General features: G+C 54.3%; 10 protein-coding genes and 1 non-coding gene across 11 annotated transcripts; 7 read left to right on the top strand and 4 right to left on the bottom strand.

Moving 5' to 3' along the window:
* Positions 1-326: 326 nt before the first annotated feature.
* M409DRAFT_23484 (uncharacterized protein) lies at positions 327-1,516 on the top strand (the record flags this gene model as incomplete). The annotated part of the gene is made up of 2 exons (XM_033806815.1): positions 327-401; positions 458-1,516. The coding sequence occupies 2 exons, from the start codon at positions 327-329 to the stop codon at positions 1,514-1,516; spliced, it is 1,134 nt and encodes a 377-aa protein (XP_033667183.1).
* A 1,081-nt stretch (positions 1,517-2,597) lies between these two features.
* On the bottom strand, positions 2,598-3,740 carry M409DRAFT_66761 (glycoside hydrolase family 105 protein; the record flags this gene model as incomplete). Its single annotated transcript, XM_033817081.1, has 1 exon — positions 2,598-3,740. The coding sequence occupies one exon, from the start codon at positions 3,738-3,740 to the stop codon at positions 2,598-2,600; it is 1,143 nt and encodes a 380-aa protein (XP_033667182.1).
* Positions 3,741-4,288: 548 nt separating this feature from the next.
* Positions 4,289-6,117, top strand: M409DRAFT_66760 (uncharacterized protein; the record flags this gene model as incomplete). Its single annotated transcript, XM_033817080.1, has 6 exons — positions 4,289-4,393; positions 4,450-4,834; positions 4,888-4,959; positions 5,020-5,557; positions 5,609-6,039; positions 6,095-6,117. 6 exons carry the CDS (start codon positions 4,289-4,291, stop codon positions 6,115-6,117), a joined length of 1,554 nt encoding a protein of 517 aa, XP_033667181.1.
* Positions 6,118-6,450: 333 nt separating this feature from the next.
* Positions 6,451-8,515, top strand: M409DRAFT_23481 (polysaccharide lyase family 4 protein; the record flags this gene model as incomplete). Its single annotated transcript, XM_033806814.1, has 2 exons — positions 6,451-8,252; positions 8,308-8,515. The coding sequence occupies 2 exons, from the start codon at positions 6,451-6,453 to the stop codon at positions 8,513-8,515; spliced, it is 2,010 nt and encodes a 669-aa protein (XP_033667180.1).
* A 207-nt stretch (positions 8,516-8,722) lies between these two features.
* On the top strand, positions 8,723-10,559 carry M409DRAFT_23480 (uncharacterized protein; the record flags this gene model as incomplete). Its single annotated transcript, XM_033806813.1, has 2 exons — positions 8,723-8,744; positions 8,815-10,559. 2 exons carry the CDS (start codon positions 8,723-8,725, stop codon positions 10,557-10,559), a joined length of 1,767 nt encoding a protein of 588 aa, XP_033667179.1.
* Positions 10,560-11,149: 590 nt separating this feature from the next.
* Positions 11,150-12,973, bottom strand: M409DRAFT_66755 (copper radical oxidase; the record flags this gene model as incomplete). The annotated part of the gene is made up of 1 exon (XM_033817077.1): positions 11,150-12,973. One exon carries the CDS (start codon positions 12,971-12,973, stop codon positions 11,150-11,152), a length of 1,824 nt encoding a protein of 607 aa, XP_033667178.1.
* Positions 12,974-14,342: 1,369 nt separating this feature from the next.
* On the top strand, positions 14,343-14,849 carry M409DRAFT_66754 (uncharacterized protein; the record flags this gene model as incomplete). The annotated part of the gene is made up of 1 exon (XM_033817076.1): positions 14,343-14,849. The coding sequence occupies one exon, from the start codon at positions 14,343-14,345 to the stop codon at positions 14,847-14,849; it is 507 nt and encodes a 168-aa protein (XP_033667177.1).
* Positions 14,850-15,159: 310 nt separating this feature from the next.
* On the bottom strand, positions 15,160-15,244 carry M409DRAFT_t35. The gene has a single exon. It is a non-coding gene; the product is annotated as a tRNA-Tyr (tRNA).
* A 492-nt stretch (positions 15,245-15,736) lies between these two features.
* Positions 15,737-17,521, top strand: M409DRAFT_66753 (uncharacterized protein; the record flags this gene model as incomplete). The annotated part of the gene is made up of 3 exons (XM_033817075.1): positions 15,737-15,782; positions 15,836-16,324; positions 16,377-17,521. The coding sequence occupies 3 exons, from the start codon at positions 15,737-15,739 to the stop codon at positions 17,519-17,521; spliced, it is 1,680 nt and encodes a 559-aa protein (XP_033667176.1).
* Positions 17,522-22,549: 5,028 nt separating this feature from the next.
* Positions 22,550-25,003, top strand: M409DRAFT_66752 (uncharacterized protein; the record flags this gene model as incomplete). Its single annotated transcript, XM_033817074.1, has 2 exons — positions 22,550-24,811; positions 24,854-25,003. 2 exons carry the CDS (start codon positions 22,550-22,552, stop codon positions 25,001-25,003), a joined length of 2,412 nt encoding a protein of 803 aa, XP_033667175.1.
* A 449-nt stretch (positions 25,004-25,452) lies between these two features.
* On the bottom strand, positions 25,453-27,548 carry M409DRAFT_66751 (uncharacterized protein; the record flags this gene model as incomplete). The annotated part of the gene is made up of 4 exons (XM_033817073.1): positions 25,453-25,485; positions 25,764-27,214; positions 27,263-27,507; positions 27,544-27,548. The coding sequence occupies 4 exons, from the start codon at positions 27,546-27,548 to the stop codon at positions 25,453-25,455; spliced, it is 1,734 nt and encodes a 577-aa protein (XP_033667174.1).
* Positions 27,549-27,958: the final 410 nt, after the last annotated feature.

Raw genomic sequence — 27,958 nt, 5'->3', positions numbered from 1 at the left:
CCGCAGTGTTCGACAGCGCATCCGCGGCCATATCAGCCTCGCAGCTTGGCAATCGAGATCCAAAGAGCGGCCCGCGAAACGGCACGGAATGCAGGCGAAGGAGCTCTCGTGCAACCAGTGCTTCCTAGACGCCGACCTCTCTTCTCCTGTGTGCTGAAGAATACATGCCTGCTGCGACGACGACTTTGCATTTCGAGACGACCTTGTTCTAAAACGTCTCCGACCACACTCAATCCTCGTTTCGTCGTCTTCACACTCGCCGAGTTTCAGCTGAAGCCTTGACCGGTGGCTTGCGTTGCTCACGCTGCCCCTCTGTGCAGCACACCATGGCGGCTACCATGAATGTCGAGAGGCCGGAAGATGTTGCCAACCGGGTTATGAGGAGGGTGCAAGTGTCCAAGGTGAGGCAGAAGACACTTTTACACACCCGGCCACGATTGCTAATGCACTCCTGCAGATGACCCGAGCGCTGCAGGACCGCCTTGCACTTGCAAACGTAAAGATACAGAATGGATGGGAGAACTTGAGTCTGGACGCCATTGAGCCGCAGGTCGAAGAGCGGCTGAGGAGAAAGAGACCGGCTTCGAGCAACAACGACACCATCTCAGATACTGCCTCCACCACCTCCAGCCGGCTGCATTCCAGCAACGGCCTCGCTTCCTCCCCGATTACCGAGCCCATGTTCAACGACGACCTCCCACGATCTGGCGGCAGCTTCAGAAGTAAGAGGGCAAGGCCATCGGATACACAATCGTTTGCACCATCTGGTGCTGCTACGGGCAGGCGGACGAGATCGAATGGTGCCCGGCATGTCAGCTGGAAGAAGACGCACAGCCTGCCGGAATCTTCACCGATCAAGCATACCAAGCACGCCCGCTTCCCCTCCAACCAACCCTCACACTTATCCTTCATCTCAGAAGGCTCGACCATCGCCGACGAGCCTCCATCGCCCGAATTCAGCGAAGAAGACGACGCTGATCTCCCCGTCACCAGCTTCAACCTCAACGCTTCGACCCGTATCACCTCATCCCCACCCACGACCCCGCCTCCAGACCGCCGTATGAGAAAGATTAATGATCTCTACTGGTCGCGCACACCAAAGACTGGCGAAGAAGGGGCGGATCTCTTGATGTATCTAGCCACCTCGCCGTCCCCCGCAAAGGGTCAAGCCGATGCCAAGACGATCATCCAGCCTCCTTCCACTCCGCCCTGCAAGTCCACACCACTTCCATCCTCTCATATGACCCCTGGAACTGCTGGCAATGGCTTCCCCGGCTTTGGCCCGACCACTCCCGGCACAAATTTCTGTTTCTCCGACTTTATCAACGTCACGCCAAGCCCAGCACAAGGTCCATGGACTCGCACTCCTGTTGCGAGCCGGACACCCGGCGCTTCGACCCGACGACGACTCGACTTTAACAATCTCATGCCGCCGACCTCGAGCAGTCCCGTCATGACCCGCAACAGCCGCAGCGATGGCCTAGGCATGGAACTCGGCGGCGAGCTCGTTTCCTGAATGGGATCCTTCACATTCTATGGCATTATGGCATTACTTTCACGATATGATTTCACGATTACAATGCTCGAAACGATACGAGCGAAGAAGAAGGAGCTTTCACGCTTCCATTTGCCGACACACTGGGCACACTATTGGATCACTGTTTTTCCTTTTTCCTTGGAGAGTGATGGATGGATGGATGGGTGGAAATGGAAGGGATCGAAATACATATACCCCCCGACTGTCCTTTTTGACATGACAGAAACGGCGTACAAGCAATTGCTGTAGGAAATTTTACCGGGCGTTGCGTTTGAGTTTTGCGTTTTGAGCGAAAGAGAGCGAGAACTTCAATTTCCTTGGTGGAGGATTTTTTGGACTTGTGCGTGAGAATGAGACGAGAGAGAGCGCGAACGGGTCCAGGGATCACGCGACACCCCTGACACGACCCTCACAACCCTGTTTTCAGATGGAAAGGAAAGCAAATGGCGATGGCGAGTGTGTGTGGCCCGTCGTAGCAGCGGTATGTAGCTAGTGCAATACTGTGTATGCGCTTAAGTGTTTGCGTTGCCGACGAGGTCGCTGGCGGGGTGCATTTTCTGGATTTGTGGAGGACGCGTTGGGGGGGGGGCGCGTGCGAGGCGCGCTAGGGGGACTAAGGACTGGGATCATTGATGAAGGAAGTCGTGGGAGCGGGATGGGAAGTTGGTTGTGTTGCATTTGGGGGACGGGGAATGGGAAGAGGGTTGGTGGGACGTGTTAGTGTATGGACGGATTGTATTGAGGTGGTTTTTGGGGAGCTGGAGGGGGTTGTGGTTGCAGAACAATCGTGGCATGGGCGTGGTCGGTTCGTGAAGGGAAGGGAAATGCGGCCGGGAGTTTTTGGGCTGAGGCTGAAAGTTTGTAAACGATTCACGTGACGGAGAGACGAGGGCGACACTTCTACAAGTGTTTGTTCAAGTTGACTTCTTTCTATCATCTATCGTTCGAATATATTTCCTCCCTAGCTTGGTGAATTCATCAGCATCAACACTTTGCTCACCCTCAAGCAGTCCACAAACCTCGAATCCTTCCTCAAAATCTCCAAACAACTTAACTCTCATCACAAAAACAACCTCAACACCTCCACCAACAACATCATCGCCATCGACTGTCCATACGGCATACTCGTCAACTTGATATCCTTGTAATGCTGCAAATCATGTCCCATGCCCGTCCCGAAACTAACATCTCTCAGCTCACCGTCCGCATCGATTCTGCTCAGAACCGCCTCCACGGCTTTCATCGCCACGCCCTCGTACTCCTTGCTAATATACCTTTTCCGAATGCTTTTCAGGATACCGTACGCGAACCCTGCGGTTGCGGAGGCTTCGATGTAACTTCCCTCGCTCTCGGGGACGTCGAGCAGTGTTCGCCAGGCGCCGCTAGCGGGGTCTTGGAGTTTCGCCAGGGCGAGACATTGGGCCTCCAATGTGTCGATGAGGTGCGTTCGTAAGGCGTCTCCAGGGGGTAAGTCGAGCAATTCGATGAACTCCGGGATGAAAATCGTCACCCACGAATTCCCTCTCGCCCACCTCGCCCGGGCGAAGTTATGGCCCACGCCCCCTGGACTTGAAGTGTCGAATTTCCACCCGTGGAACCACAGGCCTGTGGACGGGTCCATGAGGTATTTAATATGGAGCAGGACTTGGCGTTTCGCTTCCTCGATGTAATGCGGCCGGTTTAGCAGTTTCCCGATCTTCGCGAGGGGAAGGACCGTCATCATGAGCGTGTCGTCCCAAAGCTCGTTGTGGTTCTCTTCCAGGTAGGTGATATGTTGGAAGCCGCCGAAGGTGGTCCGCGGCAGGTCGTGCATCGCCCATTCGGCCCACGAGTCCAGCCAGGGGAGGTATGTCTGCTCGCCGGTTTTCTCGTACAGATACGCGAGGGTCGTGAAGACGGCCATGGTGTTGATATTCTTCGTAGTTCCATTCGACAATTGTTCTTTATACCAATCCTGCATCACCCGCAATGCTTTCTCGGAGCCATCGATAGAGTAGTACTGCCAGAGGCCGTACAGCCCGATTCCGTGCGTCCATTCCCAGTCGTTCCAGCCCTTTGTGTCGATTACTCGGCCATCTGGGAGGCGTAAGAGGAATTCTCCTGTCTGGTCGTTGATGGCGACGAGGTTGTCGATTAGTAGGTTTATTTTTTGTTTGAGCGGTTGGGCTTGTAGGCCGTGGACGGTGATGGGTTGTTGGGGCATCTTTTTCTCTTGCGATTGGTCTGTTGCCTTCTTGACGAGACGACCTAGACCTTTTTTCAGAGCTCTCTAGACGACCTAGACTTCCTTCTCGCAGTCGACACTCACACAACAGCTCTACCTCGCGTGTGATACTTACTTACAGTACCTAGCTGGCGCCCCCAATTTCTCGCTACAACATTCCCCCGACCCCAATACTCCACCCACCACGCTTCCCCAGACTTCTCCGCAGGCAAATGTTCGGCTGGGGGTTCCCGCCAAGCCGTCTTCGGTTCATTGAAAGATGCGAGGTGCTATACCTCTGCAGAAGCGAATGTAACGACGACCGGCTTGGCGACGCAGGCGTGCGGATTCCACCAATGGATCGTACGGCTGAGGCTCGCGGGGATGGTAATGATGTTCCGAGCGGTAGGGCATAAGAGTATGCGATGGGATCTGAGAGACGAGAACAAGTTCTTTGGGAATTGAAGTCAGTGTTGTGTTGGGCAATCATGGCTGGTGATGACCCTACGCACAACACCGTCGACGTCCACGAGAAGATGAATCCTGCTATGGCGCAGGAGGAGACCAAGGCGATGGACGCGGCGGAGATTGAGCGTGTTATGACTCCTGACGATGATTTGAAAAAGGATAAGCAGGACTATGGCCGTATCGACGTACATCTCCCACCTCACCACGAGCAAAGCAACAAACTGACATGAATGATTCTTAGGCGGAAGTCGCCAAATACACCGAAGGCCACGCCATCACCATCTCCGACGCCGAAAACAGCCGCCTCAAAAAACTCATCGACAAGCGCGTCCTCACCATCATGGTCTTCACCTACTTCCTGCAAGCGCTCGACAAGGGCACCCTCTCCTTCACCTCCATCATGAACCTGCCTCAGGACCTCCACCTCGTCGGCCAGCAGTACTCCTGGCTCACGACGTGCATCTACATCGCCATCTTGATCGTCGAGTACCCGATCAATTGGCTGGTGCAGAGGCTGCCGATTGCCAAGTTTTTGGGCGGGTGTATTATTATTTGGGGCGGTATCCTTGCGTTGCATGCGGCGGCGAGTAATTTTGCGGGGATTTGTGCGTTGAGGACTTTGCTTGGTATGTGAATGTGGGAGTTAGAAGGTGAGAAGGGCGCTGCTGATGGTTTGCAGGTATCTTTGAGGCGGTGTGCCAGCCGACGTTCCTGATCATGTCTTCGATGTGGTACAAAAGAGAGGAGCAAGGTGAGCCTTTACGACCAACCCCTTAATCTATCAACACCAATCTAACGCAGTGCCCTGCAGTCCTCATCGTCTCCTTCTGGTACTGCATGAACGGCGCCCAACAAATCGTCGGCGGCCTCCTCGCCTACGCCTTCAGCCTGATCCCGCGCAACGGCGTCCTGCACTCCTGGCAAGCAATCTTCATCGCCTACGGCTGCTTCAGCGTCCTCTGGGGCATCTTCGTCATCTGGTGGCTGCCCGACTCCCCCATGCGCGCGAAGTGCTTCTCCGAGGACGACAAGCGCTTGATGGTGGAGCGGGTCCGGACGAATCAGACTGGACTGCAGAACAAACGCTTCAGGCCGGAGCATTTGAAGGAGGCGCTGATGGATACGCAGTGTTGGTGTTATTGTCTCATTCAGATTTGCACGACGCTGCCGACGGGTGGTCTGGGGGCTTTTGCCAATATCATCATTAAGGGGTTTGGGTTCACGACGCTTGAGGTGCAGCTTCTGGCTATGGTGCTCGGAGCTTTCATCATTATTGTCCTCTTCTCTTCGGCATGGTTGGTCAAAAAGACGAAGCAGAACATCATCGTCATGGCGGCGTTTTGCATTCCGTGAGTCATGCCCCCTTCCACCAAATCGACCAAGCTAACAAAACCCACAAGCTCCTTCGCCGGCACCATCGTCCTCATGGCCGTCCCCAACACCAGCAAAGCCACCGAAGCCGGCCTCCTCTTCTCCTACTACATCTGCCTCTCCTTCTGGGCCGCCCAAAACCTCGGCATGTCGCTCCTGTCCCGCAACGTCGCAGGCCAGACGAAAAAATCCGTCGCTGTCGCCATGAACTTCATCGCCTGGGCCGCGGGCAACGCCGTCGGGCCCCAGGTGTTCCTGAGCTACGACTCCCCGCGGTACTTTATTGCGTTCGCGACGCATTTGGGGTGTTATACGTTGTTGATTGTGAATTTGGTCGTGTTGAGGACGACGTTGTCCAGGCGGAATAAGAAGCGGGATGAGGCTGCTGCCGCCGGCGTGCAGGAGGCGAGGGATGAGCGGATGGTGCATGCTTTTGAGGATTTGACGGATAAGGAGAATCGTAAGTTTCTTACTCATTTGGAGGGATTGAGAGTGAATGCTAACCCGAGACATAGCCAACTTCCGATATATGTACTGAGAGGAACGTGATACGCATGTGATGGAAGATCGGAGATCGTTAGCGTGTGATCTAGATCGGATCTTATGGTCTTAGTGAAAATTCCAGAATTGCCAGTCTCTAAGATCCCTCTTTTCCAACCCCCAAGCATTGGCAATATGAGACCGGTTTGAACTACCCCGAGGAATGCAAGGCAGATCTTAAACCCCTCACAATATCCCACCGGCGTATCTATGGCCGGAGAAATGCTGATGTTGGGTGGTGAGAGGGTAGGGTATATCTTGTGGGTATTGCACGCCTGAGATCGTACCTGAGTACCCCTGAACGCCCCCGTCAGTCACTCATCGGCCCACAATGGCGTGGAGAACCTTGGTAGCCTCCTTGGCTTTTACGACAATAGTTCGCGCGGCTCTTACTACATTTGGAACAAACACCAGCCTGACTATTGCAAATGATCGTTTGACTGCCGTCGTGGACAAGACCTTTGGAGCAGTCGTCAATCTTACGCTCGACGGCCAGAACCTCCTTGGCCAACGAAGTGGTAGCACTGGCATTGGACCTTACCTCGACTGCTCTTGTACACCCGATGGCTTCTGGACCCCTGGCTCAGACAGTCCTACATACCAACTCCTTAACGGCACCGACAGCACAGGAACAGCATGGGGCGGTATCATCATGAGTGACACATACCCCTCAACCGGCCAAGTCCTCGAACAATACTGGTTCCTGCGAGATGGGGAAACAGGCCTGCACATGTTCAGCCGGGCCGCATACTCTAACTCAACGCCTCAAGGCCTAGGCGAGATGCGTACCCTCCTCCGACCCAACATCGACCTCTGGACGCACCTCAGCACCAACGACAAAACCTCCGCCCCTCTCCCCTACTACAACCACGCCTCCGTCGTCCTAAACCGCACCGGCGCCCCCATCACCGTCCAAGACGCAACCTGGTACCTCCCCAACCGCAGCGACCCCTACGTCACGCACTACAGCGACTACTTCACCAAGTACACCTTCGCGGACGTCTGGCGCGACCACAAAGCCCACGGGATCTTCTCCGACGGCTCCACCAGCGCCGACGGCTCGACCTTCGGCGCCTGGTTCGTGATGAACACGGTCGACACGTATTTCGGCGGGCCCACGCATTCGGATCTCACGGTCGACGGCATCGTGTACAACTACATCGTGTCGAACCACCACGGTGCTCCGACGCCGAATATGACGGCGGGGTTTGATAGAACGTTCGGGCCTGGGTACTATCATTTCAACAAAGGCCCCGCGGGGGCGAGTTTGGAGGAGCTGAGGGCGGATGCGGCGCAGTATGCGGATGATCAGTGGGCGGTGGAGTTTTATGAGAGTATCGCGGAGTTTGTGCCGGGGTATGTTGCGCCTTCGAAAAGGGGGGTTTGGAAGGGGATTGTGGGGTTGCCGGAGGGGGCGGAGAGGCCGATCGCGATTCTTTCGCAGGTCGGGGTGGATTATCAGGATAATGTGCTGGATCTGACGGCGCATCAGTACTGGGCTGATATCGATCGTCAGAGTGGAAGTGTGGAGATCAAGAATGTCAAGCCGGGGGAGCATAGACTCACTGTCTACGCCGACGGGATCTTCGGCCAGCACGAAGAGGAAGGCATTGTAGTCTCCGCTGCCGAGACGACGACGACTTCCATCACATGGCAAGCCGAGTCTGCCGGCACAGAACTCTGGCGGATCGGCTACCCGGACAAATCCGGCGGCGACTGGAGACACGGCTACGAGCGCGATCCAGTCCATCCCCTCCACCCGGAAGAATACAGAATCTACTGGGCCGCATACGACTACCTCGACGACTTCCCCGACGGCGTGACCTTCGAAGTTGGAAAGAGCAGTGAAGTCGAGGATTTCAATTACGTCCACTGGAGTGTCTTTGGTGGGAAAGCAAACTCGAATCGTCCGGAGCCGGTGTATGGTGATGGGAATATCAATAACTGGACAGTCCTGTTCAATGTCGAGGAGGAGCAGTTGTTGAATAAGGAGAAGGCGACATTCACCGTGCAACTCGCAGGAGCGAAGACGGCAGCAGGCAATCTCGACACTTTCAACGCCTCAGAGCCGTATTGGAATTTCGACTACACTGTCGTGGTCAATAACCACGAACTCGAGCCTTGGACGATTCCGTAAGTCAAGACATAGCTCCCCACCTCCTATCAGTACTAACCTTCTTCGCTTCAGATACAACGCCAGCGCCTCCTGCGCGACTCGCTCTGCAGTGACGTGCCATCATCTCGCGCACAAGTTCGTCTTTGATGCGGGTTTGTTGCAAGGTGGGAAGAATGAGTTGATCTTGAGCTTGCCGTTCAATGCTACGGGTTGGACGTCCGCGGTGTTGCCAGAGTCGGTATATGTGCAGTATGATGCTTTGAGGTTGGAGGTGCAGTGAGTATGTGCAGCATTGGACGAGTGAAAACGAAAGTAGATTTCTCTAGCCTGCATGTTGATCGGCTGCAATGCATCGTCGGAGCAACATTCACCCACCGGTGACCAATCATGTGATCTATAGCTGTGCTATAGCTTTCTGCTTTCGCGTCGTCAACCTGTTCGGTCTAGATACTCTACAGCTTCGCACTGAGACTCGTCGCAGGACACAATGGTGGCCCGCGAAACTTCAGGTATGGATATGGCGTTGTGTCTAACGCTTCACACCATTGATAATACCTGTAGAGAGATGACATTCGATAGCACCATCGATCGTCCTCCTCCAGCTCTATCCAGGAGAGGCAGACCAACCGATCGAGTGCAGCAGCGAGTCCGTCCTCCTAAGCAGCGATATTTCTTACGAAACACTATCGTACTGCTGGGGCCAACCCATCCGCGACATCGCCATCACGCAAGACGGTACGCCGACGCTCATCACGAGCAGCCTGTTCCAAGCCTTGCGTCGGCTCCGGAGACCAGACCGGGCGCGGACCGTCTGGATCGATCAGCTCTGCATCGACCTCAGCAACGAGGCAGAAAGGTCGACGCAGGTCAGTGTCATGCAGCAGATTTACCGCAACGCTGCTAGAGGCATCATCTGGCTCGGCGAGCTGCCGACAGACGCCGACGACTGCGGGTTCACCGCTGAGGATGTGGAGAATGCGTTTGAGAAGTTGGCCCTTTTCGATCCGGAAAGGTATGATCCAAGTGCTCTTGGAGAAACCAGCGGTGACTGCCGTGAGAAGCTGGGACGAGTCATCCTCTCCATGATGGGCTCGCCTCACGCAACGTGGAAAGCGGTGCGATGGTGGCGGCGCATCTGGACAGTCCAGGAAGCCCAGCTCCCACCGAGCTCCATCCTCCAATGGGGCCATCTGACCGTCTCCTTCAGCCTCCTGAAACGCATCGCCGTGCAAATGACACGCAGCGGGGAGTACTGCACGCAGTGGCGCCAGGTCTTCGGCGTCGGCTGGCGAATCAACCACTTCTGCACGCCCCTGGTGAATCTCCAAATCCACGAACCGACAGGCACGCTCGGTACTCTGTTCCGCTGGCGAGAGCGCGAGACGACGGAGCCGCGCGATAAAATCTTCGCGTTGATGGGTTTTTTTGCGGAGCCGCCGCTTCCGAGCATCCCGTCTTGCGATTACAGCCTTTCGGTCGTGGAGCTTTACAAGCTCGTCACGCTGGACCTCATCAGAGAGAATCGGGGCCTGCTTCCCCTTGTTGGCCGCCGTGGGGAGCCCCGTACGACACCGGGTTTGCCGTCATGGGTCTTCGACTGGATGTACCCCGAGCATCCAGAACTGCGCAGCGGCCATACCTTCTTTGGCAACTGCCGTCGATGGGAACATTTCGCTTGCGATGGCGGCCGCTACATCGAGCCGACTGTTCGTGGAAACGACGGCCTCGTCCTCCAGGGTTGTCGAATCGACCGTATTGCTATCCTGGCCCCGGTCCGCTATGTAGACCATCGAGTCGTCACGGACGAAGAATTCGACGACCACGCACGAGAGATAGGCGGCACGTTCAGAAACGTCTTCGAGACGTGGCTGGATTCACAGGATCCAGGCATCTCGTACATCGCGGGAGAATCAGTCTCCCCGCTTGACGCATTCCGGCGCACCCTGATAGGAGATGTTGTGTTACCCAGTGATTACACGGACTATCGAGCGTCCGCCGAGGACGCAGCTGCAGTGGATGAGCAGTTGAATGGGGGATCCACGCACGTGTTCCATTCTCTCCGGGACATGGTAACTTCGCAGTCATTCTTCATCACGCAGAATGGCTACTTTGGTATTGGCCCTCCGGGTGCGCGTGTCGGCGACGAGGTCTGGGCTTTCCTCTGCGGCAACTATCCCCATGTTCTGCGCGAGAATGGCGGAAGTGCTGAAGTGAAAGAAGGCGGATTCGTGCACGTTGGCGATGCGTACGTTCATGGGATCATGGATGGCGAGGTGTTCGAGGACATGGGGCGTGTGGCGGTGGAGGAAGTGGTTTTATACTAGGATTGATTCGACCTTCTGAGATAGACTGACAAGAGATAGCCCGAGGTCAGTTTGATTGACGTTAAGCGCATCATTTCGACCTGATACCATGGTCATGACGTTCTCGCCGTGGCCCGGGGTGAGTGTCGACTGCGATCTCGCAAGTATGTCTTTAGGACAAGTGCCGCTGCTGCCTTTTCCAGGCCGATGACGACGAGCCTGTTCGTAGCAAGTATTGCTCGCGGTCTGCGTAGACATAGAGCCGTGCATTTCAGGGCTTCGAAATGAGCATCCAGCTGACCAGCTGAGTTTAGCCGCCACTCCGTTGCCTGATCTAGGCGAGGCTGTTGTGGTATTGTCAAGACGTGAGGTCAGAATGAACTCGAGGGCTCAGGCTTGTCTCCAGACCCCAGACACAGATGCGGATTCCCATTTCCCGTGTCCCTTCTGTCATCTCTTGTAATTGACCATGGTTACATGGCGCTCCTCAACACGACACACGAGTCTGAACGAATCTTTCCTCCGCGCTGCCGCTTGACCCGAATACAGACGTGCCGCCTTATACATGACTCGTCGTCGAGGTTGTGCCTCTCTTGATCAAACGAGTGCTTTTAGAGCCGAATCTGCAGCGTCTTCGCTATGCTCGGCACACCGGCTCCATTCACCGCGAACAGGTAGTAGTATCCTGGAATCAGAACTCCAGCATCCTTCGGCAAACGGACGGTATACGAGGATCCGCTTTGAGTGACATCAGTCAAAGCAATTCGCCTCTGATCAGTATTGATAGAGTGGGTGGAGCTGCCCATCCTGATCAATGAGAAGGAAGTCTTGCTGCTGTCTCCCATGTATACTTTGATTGAACCCCCAGCCTTCGCGTACGTGACAGAGACTGAGGAGATCGTTGGTCGGGTTGCTTTGGAACCATCGGAGTTGAAGAGATACGGTGGCGAGAAGATCTGGCCATTCGGGTGGTCGACGGCACGATTGCAATAGCTATCGTCGGCACCGATGCCACCGCCGACGTAGCACAGTCCACCGCCACCGCTGAAGACCGTGCCGTCAGCGAGGAGGATTGAAACGGAGTGGTAGTTTCGGGGGATCTGCTCTTCGGCGAGAGTACGGAAAGTCTTCGTGGCTGGGTCAAACAGCTCAGCTGGAAGGATGGAGTCCGTATCCGTGAAGACGAGAGAGCGTTTTTGACCGCCTGTGATGAGGATCTTGCCGTCTGGTAGAACTACGGCATTTGCAAAGCCGCGAGGGTAGCGCATGTCTGAGACCTGCTCGACGGTAGCAGGCTGGTAAGGTGAGTCAATGCTAATGAGGTGTGCTCGATTGAAAGCGGGCGAGTCCGTGTAGTCTTGACTTCCACCTGCAGTGAAGATCTTGCCGGCATCGTACATAACATTGACACCGCACATAGCGTCGTTGTCACCATCGCGAATGCCTGCTTCAGAAATTGAGCCGTTGCCTGTGGTAGAGAACCAATGCATAGCCTTGCTGGGACCAGCTTGAAGGACTGAACCGTCTCGCCATGCGAACAGCCAAGCGTGGTTGTCCGTTCGCCATTGGCCTTCGTGGTCGGTTGTAAGCATGCCCTGAGAAGGATCGGCACCAGGCAGAAGCGTCCAAGCATTGCTACCAGAATCGTACACCTCTCCAGGCTTGTTGAAAATGCCTCCGCTGTACGACCCGCCAACTGTGAAGATCTTGCCATTGCTGAGAACTGTGGACGATTGGTAGCCACGCTGGATCTTCATGTCCGGTGCGCGGGTGAAGGCATTCGTCAACGGGTTGTAAATGCTGACAGCTTCTGCATTCGAACCACCAGTGATCACAATGCGGCCGTCTTGGAGAGAGCTGATTCCTGGACAGAACATGTCGTGCTTGGTGTTGGAGATCTGACGCTGAGACACGGCACCTGTCTTCCAGTTGTAGTCCGCAAGTTGTGTAAGACCTCCTGCTCCGCCGAAGTCGTTCTTGCCCCAGGCAGAGAACACCAGCATGCGATTCGTATCTGTAGGTACAACAAACGCTGCTACAGGAATGACCGGTAGTGTGACAAGTGGTCCCCACTTGCCAACATTCCCGACGTCGACTCTCCGAGAAGCAGTGAAGCGCGTATTCTGCGTCCAACGTAGGCCATAGGTGTCTGATGCCTTGAGATGGCAATCGTTGTTGCTGTTGTCGTATACAGACTTGTCACAGGGAACTGTGTTGCTGCACAGCTCAACGCAGGCTGCTGCATTGGCGATGTTTGGCACAATCTGAGCAGTTGGTCCCTCGTAATCTGTTCCCTGGCAAGTCTTGTACGTGAGGCCACTTGGAGATGTGAAGGTTGTTTCTGCGGAAGGACATGAAGTGATGGCTTGGGCAGATGAGATTGTAGCGTACAAGGAGATGATCAAAGAGACTGCTGATACAGCATGAGGCGCCATGGTGACTTAGCAGACCTTGGGGAGTGCTTGGGAGATGCAAACATTCGCAGGATGCGGTCGGTCTATTTATGCGCACTCAGGGGAGCCAGACTGCGTACCTGGGTGCATCGCATGCTGCGAACTCCCGTTCGTGCACGTTTTCCCAGTTCGAATGTAGTCGGCTCATGAAGAATGGTTCGTCGTATCGGTGCCGGCACTACTATAGACCAGTAAGCGAAAGAAGTTAGATACTTCCCACGTGGACGGTTCTGGATCCACTCCATCGGAAGCATCGCCATGGAAGCTTTCAAGAAGGCAATTGTTCCAGATCTCGGACGATACTGCTACAATGCGTGCCAGATCAAAACGACGATGTGGGAGGCATTTCTCGGCAGCCGAAAGAATTTCACAATCTCGTCGGCCGTAGGAAGATATGATATTCTTTCACGACATTTGCTGATGAGGGTTGCGAATGATTGTTCGGAAGATTAACGCCGTAGTAGAAGCCGAGTGTAGGTAAAAGTACGGCCTTGTTAGACTCTTGTCCAGTCGTACTCTCTCAAGACGAAAGGCTTGGCCGACTAGATAGCCATCTCGTATCTCGGTCCGATTCTTTTTAAAGGATGTCGCCAAGGCTGGCACATGTCGCGATAGGTAACGCAAGGCTCGTGGCATGGAACTCAGCACGGGCAGCAGACGGAGGCCGGAAGCAAACGCTTGCGTCGATCATGAAATGTTGGTGATGTCGTTGCAGAAGGAGGAAAGGAAGAGATGGAGTCCACTGCGCAAATTTAGGCTCGGAAGGAGTGCAGGTCCGTGCTGCGGGAGATGATGGATCGCACGTGTTTACCCCTGCATTCGACCTTCCTATCTCAAAGTCCATGTGCATGTTCCTTCGCCTTCTCCAACATCGATGTCTCGATCTCTCACATGTGCATTGAATATCAGACCTCGAAGGGTTCAGGACCGAGGCTTAATGACAAAGTTCTGCCCGCCGCATGATGACTGACAAGGCCCAGCCGAAACTTTGCGTTGGCTGAGGTTTTTAGCCTGTATGGTCTGCAGCTTTGTTGGTTTGAAAACCGGCATTTCTCTTCTGAGGAATATATGTGCAGCTCTCCAATGCTTGTCTCAGGATACGGGTTGGATGCGCTGGTTGTACAGCCCGCTCAGTGCCTGGCAGATCTCCGCAATAGTCATTTTGGCGAGATTCAGACGACTTTGACGGTGTGAACATCGAGCAATGCTGCCCCAAGGATTGAACCAATTTTGAGGGCTCGAAAAAGTACCCACTGCCTGGAGAGCATCCAACTGATATCTAGGTCTCAGTCGCTGGGGTCGTTCATAAGTAGCTCCCTCAAGACTGCCATCAGACTACACTTGTTCTTCGATGTCGAGATCGATTCCACCTTCCAATAGTACCACACCATCAACGCAATCGACCGAATCCGACTCGCCATCGTCTGTGCACCCACCACCTTGCCAGCCCAGTAAAGAAGACACCGCCTCTTACTTAGAAAGGGTGTCTGTTGGAGGCGTACTCGCCGTCAACGATCGGGACTACGATTACAGCAACGGAGAACTCTACAAGGCTGTCAGCTCAAGCTTCAGAGCGCATTTCGAAAACTTCCCACACCCGTTAACGCTGGCCGAACATAGCGCCATCCTCCACCAGACGATCGAGAGATTTCCTGACTATCATGTCGAGGTCCAAAGCGTCTCGCCGGAGGTCGACAAACGAAATGGGACGGCCATAGTGTACATGGAGACCGAAGTCACTGGAGCACCGCCTGGAACTCGAATGGCTTTGATGAATGAGTTTCGATGGAGGCGAGATGGAGGAGCCTGGCAGTGTTGGTTGCATCATGGCATGAAGGGGATGAGTGATTTCCATTGATCTCAAGTAGGGGTAAGCAACTCCATGTTCAGGGTCGTCCTGGTCGAGCCGTGGTTGATGTCTTGGGGTGCGTAGCATACACGTCAATCTCAACTGCCCGGTCATACGTTGCCATTTCGTTCAATGGCGAAAAAGGACAGGAGATCGTATCTCAGAATTCTTGCGTTAATCACAAAAGAGACATGATCCCGCTGGCCGTGGGGTCGCGGAAGCCATTGAAAAAATAAAGAAGAAACAACAAAAAGATGATTCTCTCCCCTCCAGGGTCTTGAAACAAGTTAGAAACCGATACCATCGTGATTAGAATCAACGAAACTCACTCGAACCAGGGACCTTGAGATGACATGTCGTCCATTACAGTCTCACGCTCTTCCAACTGAGCTAAGGAGAGTTTCAATGGCTGGTGCCACCGCTTAGCACTAATGTGATTGGTTCGGATCAAACATAACTAAAATATCATCCCCCATGCGACGGGACCGATATTGAACCGACGGATAACCAGGCTAGCTTGTCGTCCCTCCTCGTCACAGTTCTGCATGATGGCTTTGGTTCGCTACCTTGAGATCGTTTAATGCGCTCGTGTCAGTATAGTATCGCCACACAGAGTATATATCGCTTTATGTCAACAACATAATGAAAGATGAATTGAGAGAAGAGTAAACAGTCGTCGACAGCCCTTGCCTAGCAGAAGCTGCCAAGCAATATTGACTAGCGGATTGCGGGCGCGGGACAGCCGACGCGATTTTTGGAAGGCTCGCGTGAAGCTCAAGAACGAGTCAAGAAACAAATCCCAGCTCACCACATCACCTCGCAAATCCGCCGCCGATACACAAACGCTAAATTAAACCACCGAAAACTTCCAAACCCCCACTCTTGCAGCTTCCACCATGGCCTTCGGCGGACAGACGCCGACCATCATCGTCCTGAAAGAAGGTAGGCAGAAACAAACATGCGCAAGGAGCTCGAAGGATACTGATGGCACTTAGGAACCGATCAGTCGCAAGGACGGGGACAGGTCATCTCAAACATCAACGCATGCTTGGCCGTACAGGCGACAGTGAAGACTACGCTGGGACCTTACGGCGGTGACCTCTTACTTGTCGACGAGAATGGGAAGCAGACAATCACGAACGATGGTGCGACTGTGATGAAGCTGCTAGATATCGTACACCCAGCGGCACGAGTTCTCACAGATATTGCAAGATCACAAGATGCGGAAGTTGGAGATGGCACAACCTCAGTCGTAGTCCTGGCTGGCGAGGTGCTGAAAGAGGTCAAGGATCACGTTGAGCAGGGTGTGAGCAGCCAGGTCATCATCAAGGGTCTTCGAAGAGCGGGTATAATGGCGGTCAACAAGATCAAGGAGATTGCGGTGAACACGAGCGAGAGCAACCAGAGGGAGAGTCTGCGCAAATTGGCAGCAACTGCCATGAGCAGCAAGCTGATCCACCGGAATTCAGACTTCTTCACCAAGAGTGAGCTGATAATGGCGATGTGAGATGAGACACAAGCTGACATGGATAATAGTGGTCGTGGACGCCGTGCTTTCACTCGATCAGGACGATCTCAACGAGAAGCTAATCGGCATCAAGAAGATCACCGGTGGCGCCCTCGAAGACTCCCTCTTCATCAACGGTGTGGCTTTCAAGAAGACTTTCTCATACGCTGGCTTCGAACAACAACCCAAATCCTTCAAGAACCCAAAGATCGTCTGCCTGAATGTGGAGCTTGAACTCAAGAGCGAGAAGGACAACGCAGAAATTCGTGTGGAGCAGGTGTCAGAATACCAAGCGATTGTGGATGCAGAATGGCGGATCATCTACGACAAGATGGAGGCACTCTACAAGACTGGCGCAAAGGTGGTCCTCTCGAAGCTACCGATTGGAGATCTGGCAACGCAGTACTTCGCAGACCGCGATATCTTCTGTGCTGGACGTGTGGCATCCGAAGACTTGGACCGGGTGTGCCAGGCAACTGGCGCAAGCATTCAATCGACTTGCTCCGACATCCAGCCTCACCATTTGGGAACATGTGAGAAGTTTGAGGAGCGACAGATCGGAGGTGAACGCTTCAACTTCTTCGAAGGTTGCCCAGAAGCGAACACATGCACTCTGGTTCTTCGCGGCGGCGCTGAGCAGTTCATCGCAGAGGTCGAGCGGAGCTTGCACGATGCGATCATGATTGTGAAGCGGGCGATCAAGAACCACAACATCGTCGCAGGAGGCGGTGCATGTGAGATGGAGATCTCGGCGTACCTTCACAGCTTTGCCGACAAGAACGTGCCTCACAAGCAACAAGCCATCATCAAATCGTTCGCAAAAGCGCTCGAGGTCATTCCACGACAACTATGCGACAATGCTGGCTTCGATGCCACCGACATCCTCAACCGCCTGCGCGTAGAGCACCGAAAGGGCAATACGTGGGCAGGTGTTGACTTCGACCACGAGGGCATTCGGGATAATTTGGAAGCCTTCGTTTGGGAGCCATCTCTGGTCAAGATCAACGCCATCCAAGCAGCTATTGAAGCGAGCTGCTTAATCTTGAGCGTGGACGAGACGATCAAGAACCAGGAGTCACAGCAGGCGCAAGCACCACAGAGAGGCCTGCCACCTGGTGCTGCGCAGCGAGCGGTCAGAGGTCGCGGACGGGGTATGCCAATGCGCGGTCGATAGAGCTGGGGCCAGTGCCATGTGGCAGATTTATGTGTTATGCATAGCGAACGGGCGAAATGGTGGTACTTGCTGTATCAGCTGGAGGAACGTACTGTATGTACTGTATCGACCCTTTGACCATGTTCATGGCTAAGCGAACAACCGCAGTAGAGTTGAAAATGGACCAAGAAGTGCTGTTAATAGCAGTGCACTACTGTTGTCGTCCAGGAAGAATCCCAGTCTTGCCAATCAACGTCGACAGCCAAGGACGTTATGGGACCCCTGGATTTCTTGGTACTATAGGCGCCCCCGAGATTTGCTCCACAACACGCGAATTGCTGGGATAGATTGTCCAAATAGGGAACAGGTTGTAAGTGTGGTTTAGGGTTGCCGAGTCCACGTGTATTGGGAAATGCTCAGTGCGATCCCGACGACATTTAGACGAGCTGAGCCTGGGGCCAGAGTATAGACGAGCTGGGAGGCCTGCTTTCTTAACCCGCCTCTTCGACAACGATGCAGGTGTCGTCTCGACACGAAACTCCGGCCTGCGGACGTACGCTATGGATCCTTTTCTGCTCTATCTATCATTGCTTCTAACCTGCCAGGCACGTATACTCCCTCGGTTTTCGAATTCGACAGTCAATGGCACTTCGAGCGATGTTTCCTCAACCACGAGTTCCGTTGCCGTGGTTGGGGATTACATTGCAGCTGGATTGGGCTTGTCACATCAGACTTCGACGTCGAGTCTAGTCATCAGTCCAACATCGCAGGAGTCATCCCAGAGCTCAGAAGTTACAACCTCCACGGTACCTTCCTTGACGATATCAGAGTCGATTACAGCCTCCGCCTTAGCTTCAGATCACGGAGCGGAGACGACCACAGATGCTACGGCCGCCATTCATCCTCATGACGGTGTCAACTCTGCCTCAAATGCGAATGTTCTAGCCTCGAACGCATCGACTTCACCAAGCCACCTAGCAACACCTGCTCAGACATCTGCACAGGCACCTCCTCCATCCTCAGCAATCATTGCTGGAAATGTGACGGCATTCAGCCAGGCATTAAGACTTGTTACGGCAGCGACTGCTGCGTCTTCGAATAGGGCACTGTCACCCGATGCGAACTACAATGCAACTTCGAAAGGCCTTATCACTACACCTCCATTGGGAACGGGTGGAAATGGCACAATCTTTGCAAATGCAACTAATGTGGACCAGTGTTGGGCTCAATGGTCGAGCTACTGGAGCACGAAGGGAGCAGGCTCCTACATATACACTCTGTCCACAGGCACCACTACCTCCAGAGAAATCTCATGGCAAGGAGTGACCGCGACTTGGGAGACCTCGCGGACTTGGATCGACTACAATGGCGCATTTCCAACGGGAACGAGGACATCGACTTTCCTTACGACGGGATACCAGTCCGTATCGTACGTGCCGGTCGAAACTTTCACGGAGACTTGGACATCTTCTGTTCCAATAGTCCCCACTCCACCACCATGCGTCCTGCCATCCTACGTTTCGGACTGTCAATCGTCGTGGGAAGCTTACATCACTCGTTGGGATACGCCTTACACAGGCTACATGGATATACCTTCGTGTACACAAGCCAGGATTACCGGTTCGCTCTGCTCGACGGCTATTTCTTCCTGGTTGTTCACCGAGCGTATGTATGGTGGAGAGGATATGGGCATAGTTGGAGGAGAAGCGTCCTTTTACAATGTCACCAGCACTTCCGGCGGATCAGCGTACATCACGTCGACGTATTCGAGATATTTCCCGGCCTCGTCGACCGCCGTACCAGGCGGCACCCTTGGATGCCAGTCTTGTCGGGTGAGCGGATCCCATGTCAAATTGCTATTCTGGCCGTCCGAGACGGCAACCTCTCCCGGCGCTGCTATGACAACGGCAGAGATTTACGGGACAACTTTGACCAGCCCTACTGTCTACATCTCGTTCGACAGCCTGTGGGGCTTGAACTCTTGCAGCGATGTTGGGACACCAATGGCGAATGTGTAAGAAAGATCTTGTAAATGATGTAGAAAACCTGCTGACTCCTTGCTCCCGACGTCTAGCATCGTGCCAATCACCAACACAGGGGCCCTGTCAAGCATGTACTCATGGGGACATTATTTTCCCGCTTATGGAATGAGTGCCTCATTCTACTTCACAGTCTGTATAATCATTCGCTCTCTTGTCCCCAGGCTCGGCTGACTGTACGATTACGCAGGATCTCTATGTGACCCCGGTACCTGACTCCATCTACGCCAGCCAGCCTCGCTGCGCTTCGTCCTCCCATTGGATCAACGAATGGTGCGATCGTGGCTTTTTGAACAATACTATTTGCTCCGCAGAATATCCTTGCGCGAGAACACTGCCGTACGAACCCGTTTTGTCCGTTCCTGGTGAAGTGCGAGATTTGCAGCCGGCGTGGGCAGACTGTATTGGAGGGCTCAATGGTGTCTACGAGTCAGTTCGAATCGCCAGCTTGCGAGCAGGGATATGTTGCTGACAGTCCGTAGTCCACCACTAGCGTTGCAGGAGGCAGCATCACAAGTCTTGCCAGAGCCTCCTACTGCCACGAATGGTGGATCGATGTCCGCGAAGACTACCCATCAATCCGAATCCAGCCCGGATGCCACTACACCCGCAGCTCCCTCCCCGACGGCATCTCAGATTGTGTCCGCTACAAACACACCTCCAAGTCCAGAGCCCGTTCAAAGCCAGGCCGCTGAACAAAACCAGCCTGTTCAAACTCCAGTGGATTCCTCCAACGGCTCCCAGAATGCCAATGGTGCTGCCAACGGCGACCTCCTCGCTGAAACTCCGAGTAGCCCTCGACCAGAGCTAGATACTGATCCCTTACCAAGCAATGCCCTGGATGTATTGATGCAGGCCGCCGCGAACCCGCAAGACCCAACGTCCCAAGACGATGGACCTGCTCAGACTCTCAACCCAGGCCCTGATAGCCCACAGCAGACCGAGAGCCCCAATAACCCAGTGGCAGCACCAGTAGCAGGAGCTCCAGCCCAAGCTGCCACCACCTCGACTGCTGGCGATGGAACTGTCGTCTCCGCCAATCAGGATGGTAACAACGTGGTTATAGGAGCAACTGGCAGCGCAGCTAGAGTCTCATATAACGGAGATCCTGTGACATTTGCTGGCCAGACCATCAGCCAAGACGGAAACAACAATTTGGTCGTTGATGTGCCATCCGTTGCCATGCCGGCAGCAGCACCTGCAGCAGTATGGACTGCACGGAACGGAGGCATAGTCTCTGCAGTGGCTCAAGGCAATAACATTATCGTTGCAGACTCGCATAGCAGTCTGACGGTTGCTGCTGGTGCGAATGCTGTCTTCGACGGCCAGGCGATCAGCGCTGTGCCAGGTGGAAGCGCTTTGATGGTTGACGGCTCATCAGTGGTTATTCCACAAGCCGGTGACATACCCGCGGCAAGTCCAGGCGCTACCATTACATCAGCCAACGGAGACGTCGTTGTTGCGAACGCTCAAGGTAGCAACATAGTTGTTCAAAATGGAGGCAGTGCGGTTACTATCGCGCTGGGGAGTAGCGCTGTCGTTGGCGGACAGGCAATCACTGCTGCTCAAGACGGGAGCGGCATCCTTGTGGACGGATCTACTGTTGCCGTGCCTTCAGCAGCAGCAGCTAGTAATCTGGGGACAGCCTCGAATGGACAAGTATTCTCACTTACGACGGAGAACAACGGAGTTATCGAAGTAGTTGGTCAAAGCACCACCTTGGTTCTCACTCCCGGAGGCAGCCCGACAGTCTTCCATGGCCAAACCCTCAGCGCCATGCCGAGCGGCAGTGGGGTACTTATTGATGGCTCCTCAAAAGAAATGCCGTCTGGAGTCGCCACATGGACTGCACCAGACGGATCAACAATCACAGCGACTCCTGATGGAAGCGATGATATCGTTCTCGTGGACGATGGGAGAACGACCACCATCGATTATCAGGATGGACCGATTGCTTTTGACGGCCACTCTCTCTGCTTTGCCAGATGGAAGTGCCGTTGTTATCGATGGGACGACTGTATCTGTTTCGAGAACGAGCCCGGCATCTTCGAGGACTATGATTGATGAAGGGAATAGCAGGCAGGCGTCTACTTCTAACCAACCCTTCACTCAGGGTGGACAAGAGACTGCTGCGGCTCCGACGAGTGAGTCCAGCGCTTCGAGGAGGAGCGTTGATCTGCATGGGCTCTTGTTAGTGCTTTGTGGATTCGTCACGATCTTCGTGTTCTCGAATTTATAGAGAATGGAATCGTCTTCATTGTATCTGGTATCATGAACAATCGTGCCCTTCTCGGAGGATTTCAGTGGGAGGAAGGGCGTGGAGAGGCGTCGAAGAGCTGGCAGTGAATTGATGTGCCGCTTTTGGCTATGTTGATTGAAACTTTTATCCCGGGCTTTGTCAATCGATTCAATGGTCTGGTCTGAACGGATTCCACACAAAGACCTTTATATTGCCACTAGGTGCATCTAAGTCCATCTCCTCTGCCGGATGCTCATCGGTAGATACAGGCTTTGATGACCGAAAGGAGCATCAAATCTCGTCTGCATACGTCCTTCTGAATGTCAAACAGAGTATGGAGTCGTTTTTTCTCATTTCATCGTTGTTCCTCAGCAAACTACCTGTCGATTGGGGTCATCGTTGGCGACTTGTGGTCTTCGACGTTCGTTGCCGCTTCTGACCTTAGAGAATTCTCATGCTGTAGCCTCGTATCTCTCATCTCATCCCGGTGCTTTCAACAAGTAACGCGATCCGGCTCATGTTGATAGGAGGAAGACAGTGGACGAGGTGAGGTCAAAAGAAAGCGGATCGGAGCGAGCAGCGATGACGTGCCGACGTCCGACAGGAACGAACGCCTCGTGGCGCGCAACAGCTGTCCTTTGAGCATGTGAGTCCAACTTTCCAACAACAACCACGCCTGATCTTTTCCAGACCTCTTCGCTGATGGTCATGGACACGCCCACAACCCGTACGCGACACCGATAGCCACCGCCCTCGAACAACGACACCACCATGCGCCTCGCATACTACGCCGGCGCCTCAACGGCCGCTGCAGCAGCTTGCCTGCTGAAGGCCTTCCACCAGCGCCCCAACTTCTACAGCGCGACCGTCTACCTGTCCCAGTCCAACGCATGTCTCCTCATTCTCACGAACCTCGTCCTCGTCCTGGCGTGCAGCTTCATGTTCGCTCTCCAGCGACTCCTCTATGGCCCCCTCCGACCGATCGAGATCGAGCAGCTGTCCGAGAAGGCTTGGTATGCTGTTCTTGACACTCTACTGGCTATGCCGAGCTTTAGAGAAGACGTTGGAGGTTGGCTGTTGACTATGTTTGTGCTGCTTTTGGCTGGCAAGGTCTGGGGTTGGATTGGAGAGGGAAGAGTGGATATACTGGAGCAACAGCCGCCTGCCAATCCTCGTTTGTTCCATGCGAGGCTATCTACGAGTCTCATCGTGAGCGTGATCTTCGACGCGTTGATGCTGAATTACTGCGTGGAGACGGTTATTGCGGATCCCAGGCCAGGAATGATGGTGATCTTCACGTTTGAATTTGCCATTCTGAGCATCTTCTCTATCTTTACGCTGGCGAGATATATGCTGAGCTTGGCGGAAACGAGCATTGTCAAGAAGCAGACGAAGCTGGCGATTGAGACGCGCAAGAGCGAGATACAAGCTGAGAGGGTTGCGGCTAGACAGAGCCAAGGGGATACACCTGCAGCTGCTCCGGCTGATGAGGAACCGATCGAAGTGGACGAAAACGAAGTCGACGTGCCCGGATGGGAAGAGAAGAGACGATACCTCTTTGCTTTGGAAGTCTTGACAGACTTCGTCAAGCTGATGATTTACATTATTTTCTTTACGGTCAGCATCACATTCAACGGGCTGCCGATGCATATCATGCGCGATGTGTACATGACATTCGCTTCATTCAGCAAGCGCGTGAGCGATTACGTGGCATACCGCAAAGCCACCAGCGACATGAATTCGAGATATCCGGACGCAACGACGGAGGAGATTCGTGGAGATGCGTGTATTGTATGTCGGGAGAGCATGGTGGCTTGGGAACAACCGAATGCTGGTGGTGATGCGCAGCCAGCGGGCGAGCAAGGAGCTGCTGCACCTGCACCAGCCAGGCGGAGAGACGAAGGCCTCAGGGCGAAGAAACTACCTTGTGGACACATCCTTCATTTGCGGTGCCTGAAGGCATGGCTCGAGCGACAACAAGCTTGCCCTACTTGCCGGAGACCTGTCATTACCACCAATGCACCGCAAAATGGTGCTGCTGCTCCTGGCGGCAACCCACCAGCCCAAGGACAGCAAGGACAACAGCAACCTCGGCCGCCACGCGCACGAATGTTCAATCTTGGGCCACTTCGAGTCGGCTTCCTCAACGCGCCTGCCAACCAGATGCAGAATGTCATCAACCAAATACAAAATCCGAATGGTGCTGCTAATCAGAATCAACAAGACGCCAACCAACAGGGTGCCCCTCAGCAAGGACCAAATCATCTTGGTCTTCAGGTGCCTTACGCCAATGGCGCTGGTGTAGCACAGACAGGTCCCGCAGCCACTTCAAGAGGTCTGACCGGACTCAGAGCAGCTGTACCTCTTGACCTGCAACTCCTGCAGCTGGAACAGCGCATTATGCAAGAGGCACACAATCTCAACCTCGATCAGCAACGGCTGGCGAACCTAAGAGTAATGGAAGCTGAAGTGGCTCGGTTACGCAGCCAACGACTTCCTGCTCAGCAAGCAGTCGGCATGAATGGTGCTCAGAGGCAAATGCCACCTCCACAGGCGGCGTTCCCTCACATACCCATGTATGGCCAGATGCCTGCAATGATGCCGATGTTTCAAGGCTTCCCGCCGCCGTCTCCTCCACCTGGTCCGCTGACTGGAAACTCTGCCCAGCAGCTAGATAGCAGCAGTCAGAGCTTACCGGAAGGACTTGTCCTCCCTGAAGGATGGACCTTGATGCCTTTGCAGCGTGTGCAGGGCACTCAACCTCAAACGTTTGACCCATCTCAAGGTCAACAGGTCGAGAATGGCCCTCAGGCGGTTGATACCACAGTAGCTGCTGATCCCGTCACTGCTGTCGTAGAGTCTGCCGGTGTTAATGGACAGCCAACACAGAATGGAACGTCGAATACTGGACCCACGGACGATAATGGCTCACCTTTGTTCGTGCCCACGACCACCAACAACGTAGCTGAGAGTCAAACAGCTGCCGCTCCCGCCGGGCCAATCTCACAACAAAGTGAGCCACCGGCCGCAGCAGCATCATCACAAACAGAGACCAAAACGTCCTGGACGAACGAGAGTAGTTGGGGCTTCAACGAACAGCCAGCAGCCTCTTCACAACAACCACAAGAAGACTCATCGTCCCACCCTGCAGCGAATGGCAGCTACACGGGCAAGGGCAAAGCGAAGGCGGTCGAGGTGGAAGATGCACCTGATCCTGAAGCATAAAGCTCATTGTGTTGTGTTGTTTTGTAGCGTGTTGTGTGTCCTTTCTATGTGTATATAGATACGTGTATTGCCTAAGGGAATGCAGTTTTGGAATGATGAATTCGAATACCGTCCATTCTAGGGGTCACTGGAGGGAGCAGAATTTCTCGAGTCGTTTTCGTGCAGGTAAGAGGGGATTGAAGTGTGAGTTGACGTTTAGTATGTGCCATAGCTCTGTGCTCAGCTCTGCTTGATAACTGATTACATGTAAGTGAGTGAGTGAGTGAGTGAGTGAGTGAATGAATGATTGATTGATTGATTGATTGATTGATTGACCGATATGCTCAAAATACATGCTGTCTCATGGCAAGATCTACTATCCCATCCCATCCTGACTGACAACTCTGACAAAAGGAAATGGGTATTTTTATGTACGTCTTTGTCTTTCTCCCCAAAAAGCCTCCTCCAACCTACGCCTGAACATCCTGATGCTCTTTTCGCCCCTGTTACTGCCGTCACAAAATGCATACATGTACCCCGTTCTTCTATATTCGTACAATCCAAACCAGATCTCCGTACCAGATCTTTCTTCTTTAAATGATTCTCCGTCCTGCTCGGGACATTTTAGATATCTTCAAGATATTCCACCTCCCGGCAATACATCTCACGTCGCCTCCGTCGACCTCGTCCCATACGTACTCGCGCTCCCATTCCGCATCAATGAACTCGGCATCGGACTCGGACCCCTCGACGTTGTCGAAGGAGCAATCTGCAACGGCACCGCGCCCGCCCTCAACCCCACGGGCGCATCGTCCTTGGCCATGCGCAATTCCACAAATTGCAGACACTTTGCTTCGTTGAAACTGCCGTCCGCGAAGAGCGCTTGGACTTGTTTGCGCGTGTGGACGGTGGCGGATTGGAAGGAGCCTTTCTCAGCGCCGAGGGCGGGGATGAGGTCTTTGTAGCGCCAGGGGGAGGTGGTAGTGGATGTCGCTTCGGGGCGGTGCAGGAGACGGTCGGTGGTGGAGCCGTCGGAGCAGATGATGAAGATGATGGGGGTGAGGGATTTACGGATCATGGTGGAGATTTCTTGGGCGGTGAGTTTGAGGCTGGCGTCGGTGGTGAAGAGGATGGTTCGTAACTTGCGGTTGGGACGGAGGGTCATGAGTTCCTGCGCGGCGAGGGCGGCGCCTTCGGTGGCGGCTGTCGCGTAGCCGGCGCTGTTCCAGAGGACTTGGTTGATGGCTGTGACGTTGGGTGGGAAGCGGGCTTCCCAGATGCCGAAGTTGGGGGTGCCGGTTTCGGTGATGACGATGTCGTTGGGTTGCAGCCAGCGCGCCATGTGTCGCCAGAACCAGGTGTGGGTGAGCTCTTCGCGGTTGTCGCGGCGGTGGAAGGGGATGTTGTTGGAGGGGGTGGGGCCTGGGACGATGTGGAGTTGGGGGAGGCGCTCGACGATTTTGCGGATCACGCCGTTCATGCGTAGTTCTGGGTATTCGCTGTATTTGACCCGGACGATGTTTGAGTGGAAGTCGATGGTGCTGAGTTCGGATACTCGGTAGCTGAAGCCCGGCGTTGCGAAGTCGTTCTTCATCGCCCCTATGCTGAGGACCAGGTCGGCCGTCTCTACTCGTTCTCGTACTTCGTCGTCGCTCCCATCGCCGGCATACACACCACAGTAATTCGGTAGGGCTTCGTTGACCGCGCCTTTTCCCATTGGTGATACAAATGTTGGTAGCTGTGACCTCTCCACCAAGTCGTGTGTTTCCAGCAGCGCTCGATGCCGTATCGCGCATGCATCTACTAGAATGATCGCATTTCTCGCCGCCTGCATGTATCGTAATACCACATCCACCACATAGTCTTCCTTGTCCGGGTCGTTTGGCGGATATGACAAGTCAATCGGTGTTCGCAATCGATCCCCCTCTACCTGCTGCTGCACCATGTCCGCAGGTAATGCTATGTAGACCGGCTTGCTCTGAACCCAGCATTCTCTTATCGCGTGATCGATCTGATCTGGGATGTCTGCGGGGTCGCTGAGTGCAACTACGGCACAGGATATTGATCGCGACATGTCTGTGAAAGTATTCGGGTTCCCATTCCCCAGGGGGTTGTGCAGCTGCCGGTCATTTCGCTGCGAGTAAGTCGGCGGCGTGCCGACCACGTGTAGGATTGGGACGAATTCGGTGAACGCGCCTGCTATCGCATTGAGGGCGGAGAGCTCGCCAACACCTGGTCATGTGAGAAGGCAGTATGCTTAGGAGACAGGTGCAATCCTACCAAACGAAGTGAAGAGGGTCGAGATGCCCTTGATGCGCGCATAGCCATCTGCGGCATAGCCAGCATTGAGCTCGTTGCAATTGCCCACCCAGCTCAGACCGCAGTGTTCTAGATAGTCCAAAGCCACGAGGTTGTGGTCTCCTGGCACCCCGTGCACCGCTCGAATGCCGACCTCGAAAAGCCTCCGTGCGAGGTACTCGGCGACGTGGATGGGAGCGATCAGGGCAGAGGCGCGGATGTCTGAGCTGTGGTGGTGGTTTCCGTTGCTGCGGATGCTATGCGCCATGTCATCCTTTCCTTCATCCTTGACGCGTGCGGGCGGTCGAAGTCATGGAGCGTCGTTCGGGGAAGATGCACGTGCAGGGTCGAGATGCTCAGGGTAGGATGTGCGCGAGATGGACGAGGGAAATATCAGGGTATGCGGTGTGGTGTTCGCGGCGAAATGATGAAAACGTACGCAACCGTACAATGTTCAACCGTCGCGAGCGCGTAATCATCCTCTGGTCAAGACCTCCTGAAGGGGTCAGTAGTGGCATGGCAATTCCGGCAGTGGTGTCCGCCGGCAGACTAGACACTTTCTCCACAAACTGTTCCGCGGCTGTGGCATTGGGTTCGGAGAGCAGCTCCGCTGCGAAAAGAGGCTGACGGAGGCAGTGGTAGTGTGTACTGAAACATGGTCATGGCGCCGTGGAGGAT

This window comes from Zasmidium cellare, assembly GCF_010093935.1.
Source record: "Zasmidium cellare ATCC 36951 unplaced genomic scaffold M409scaffold_19, whole genome shotgun sequence".
Taxonomy (NCBI): Eukaryota; Fungi; Ascomycota; class Dothideomycetes; order Mycosphaerellales; family Mycosphaerellaceae; genus Zasmidium; species Zasmidium cellare.
This window is presented reverse-complemented; position numbering and strand designations above follow the sequence as displayed.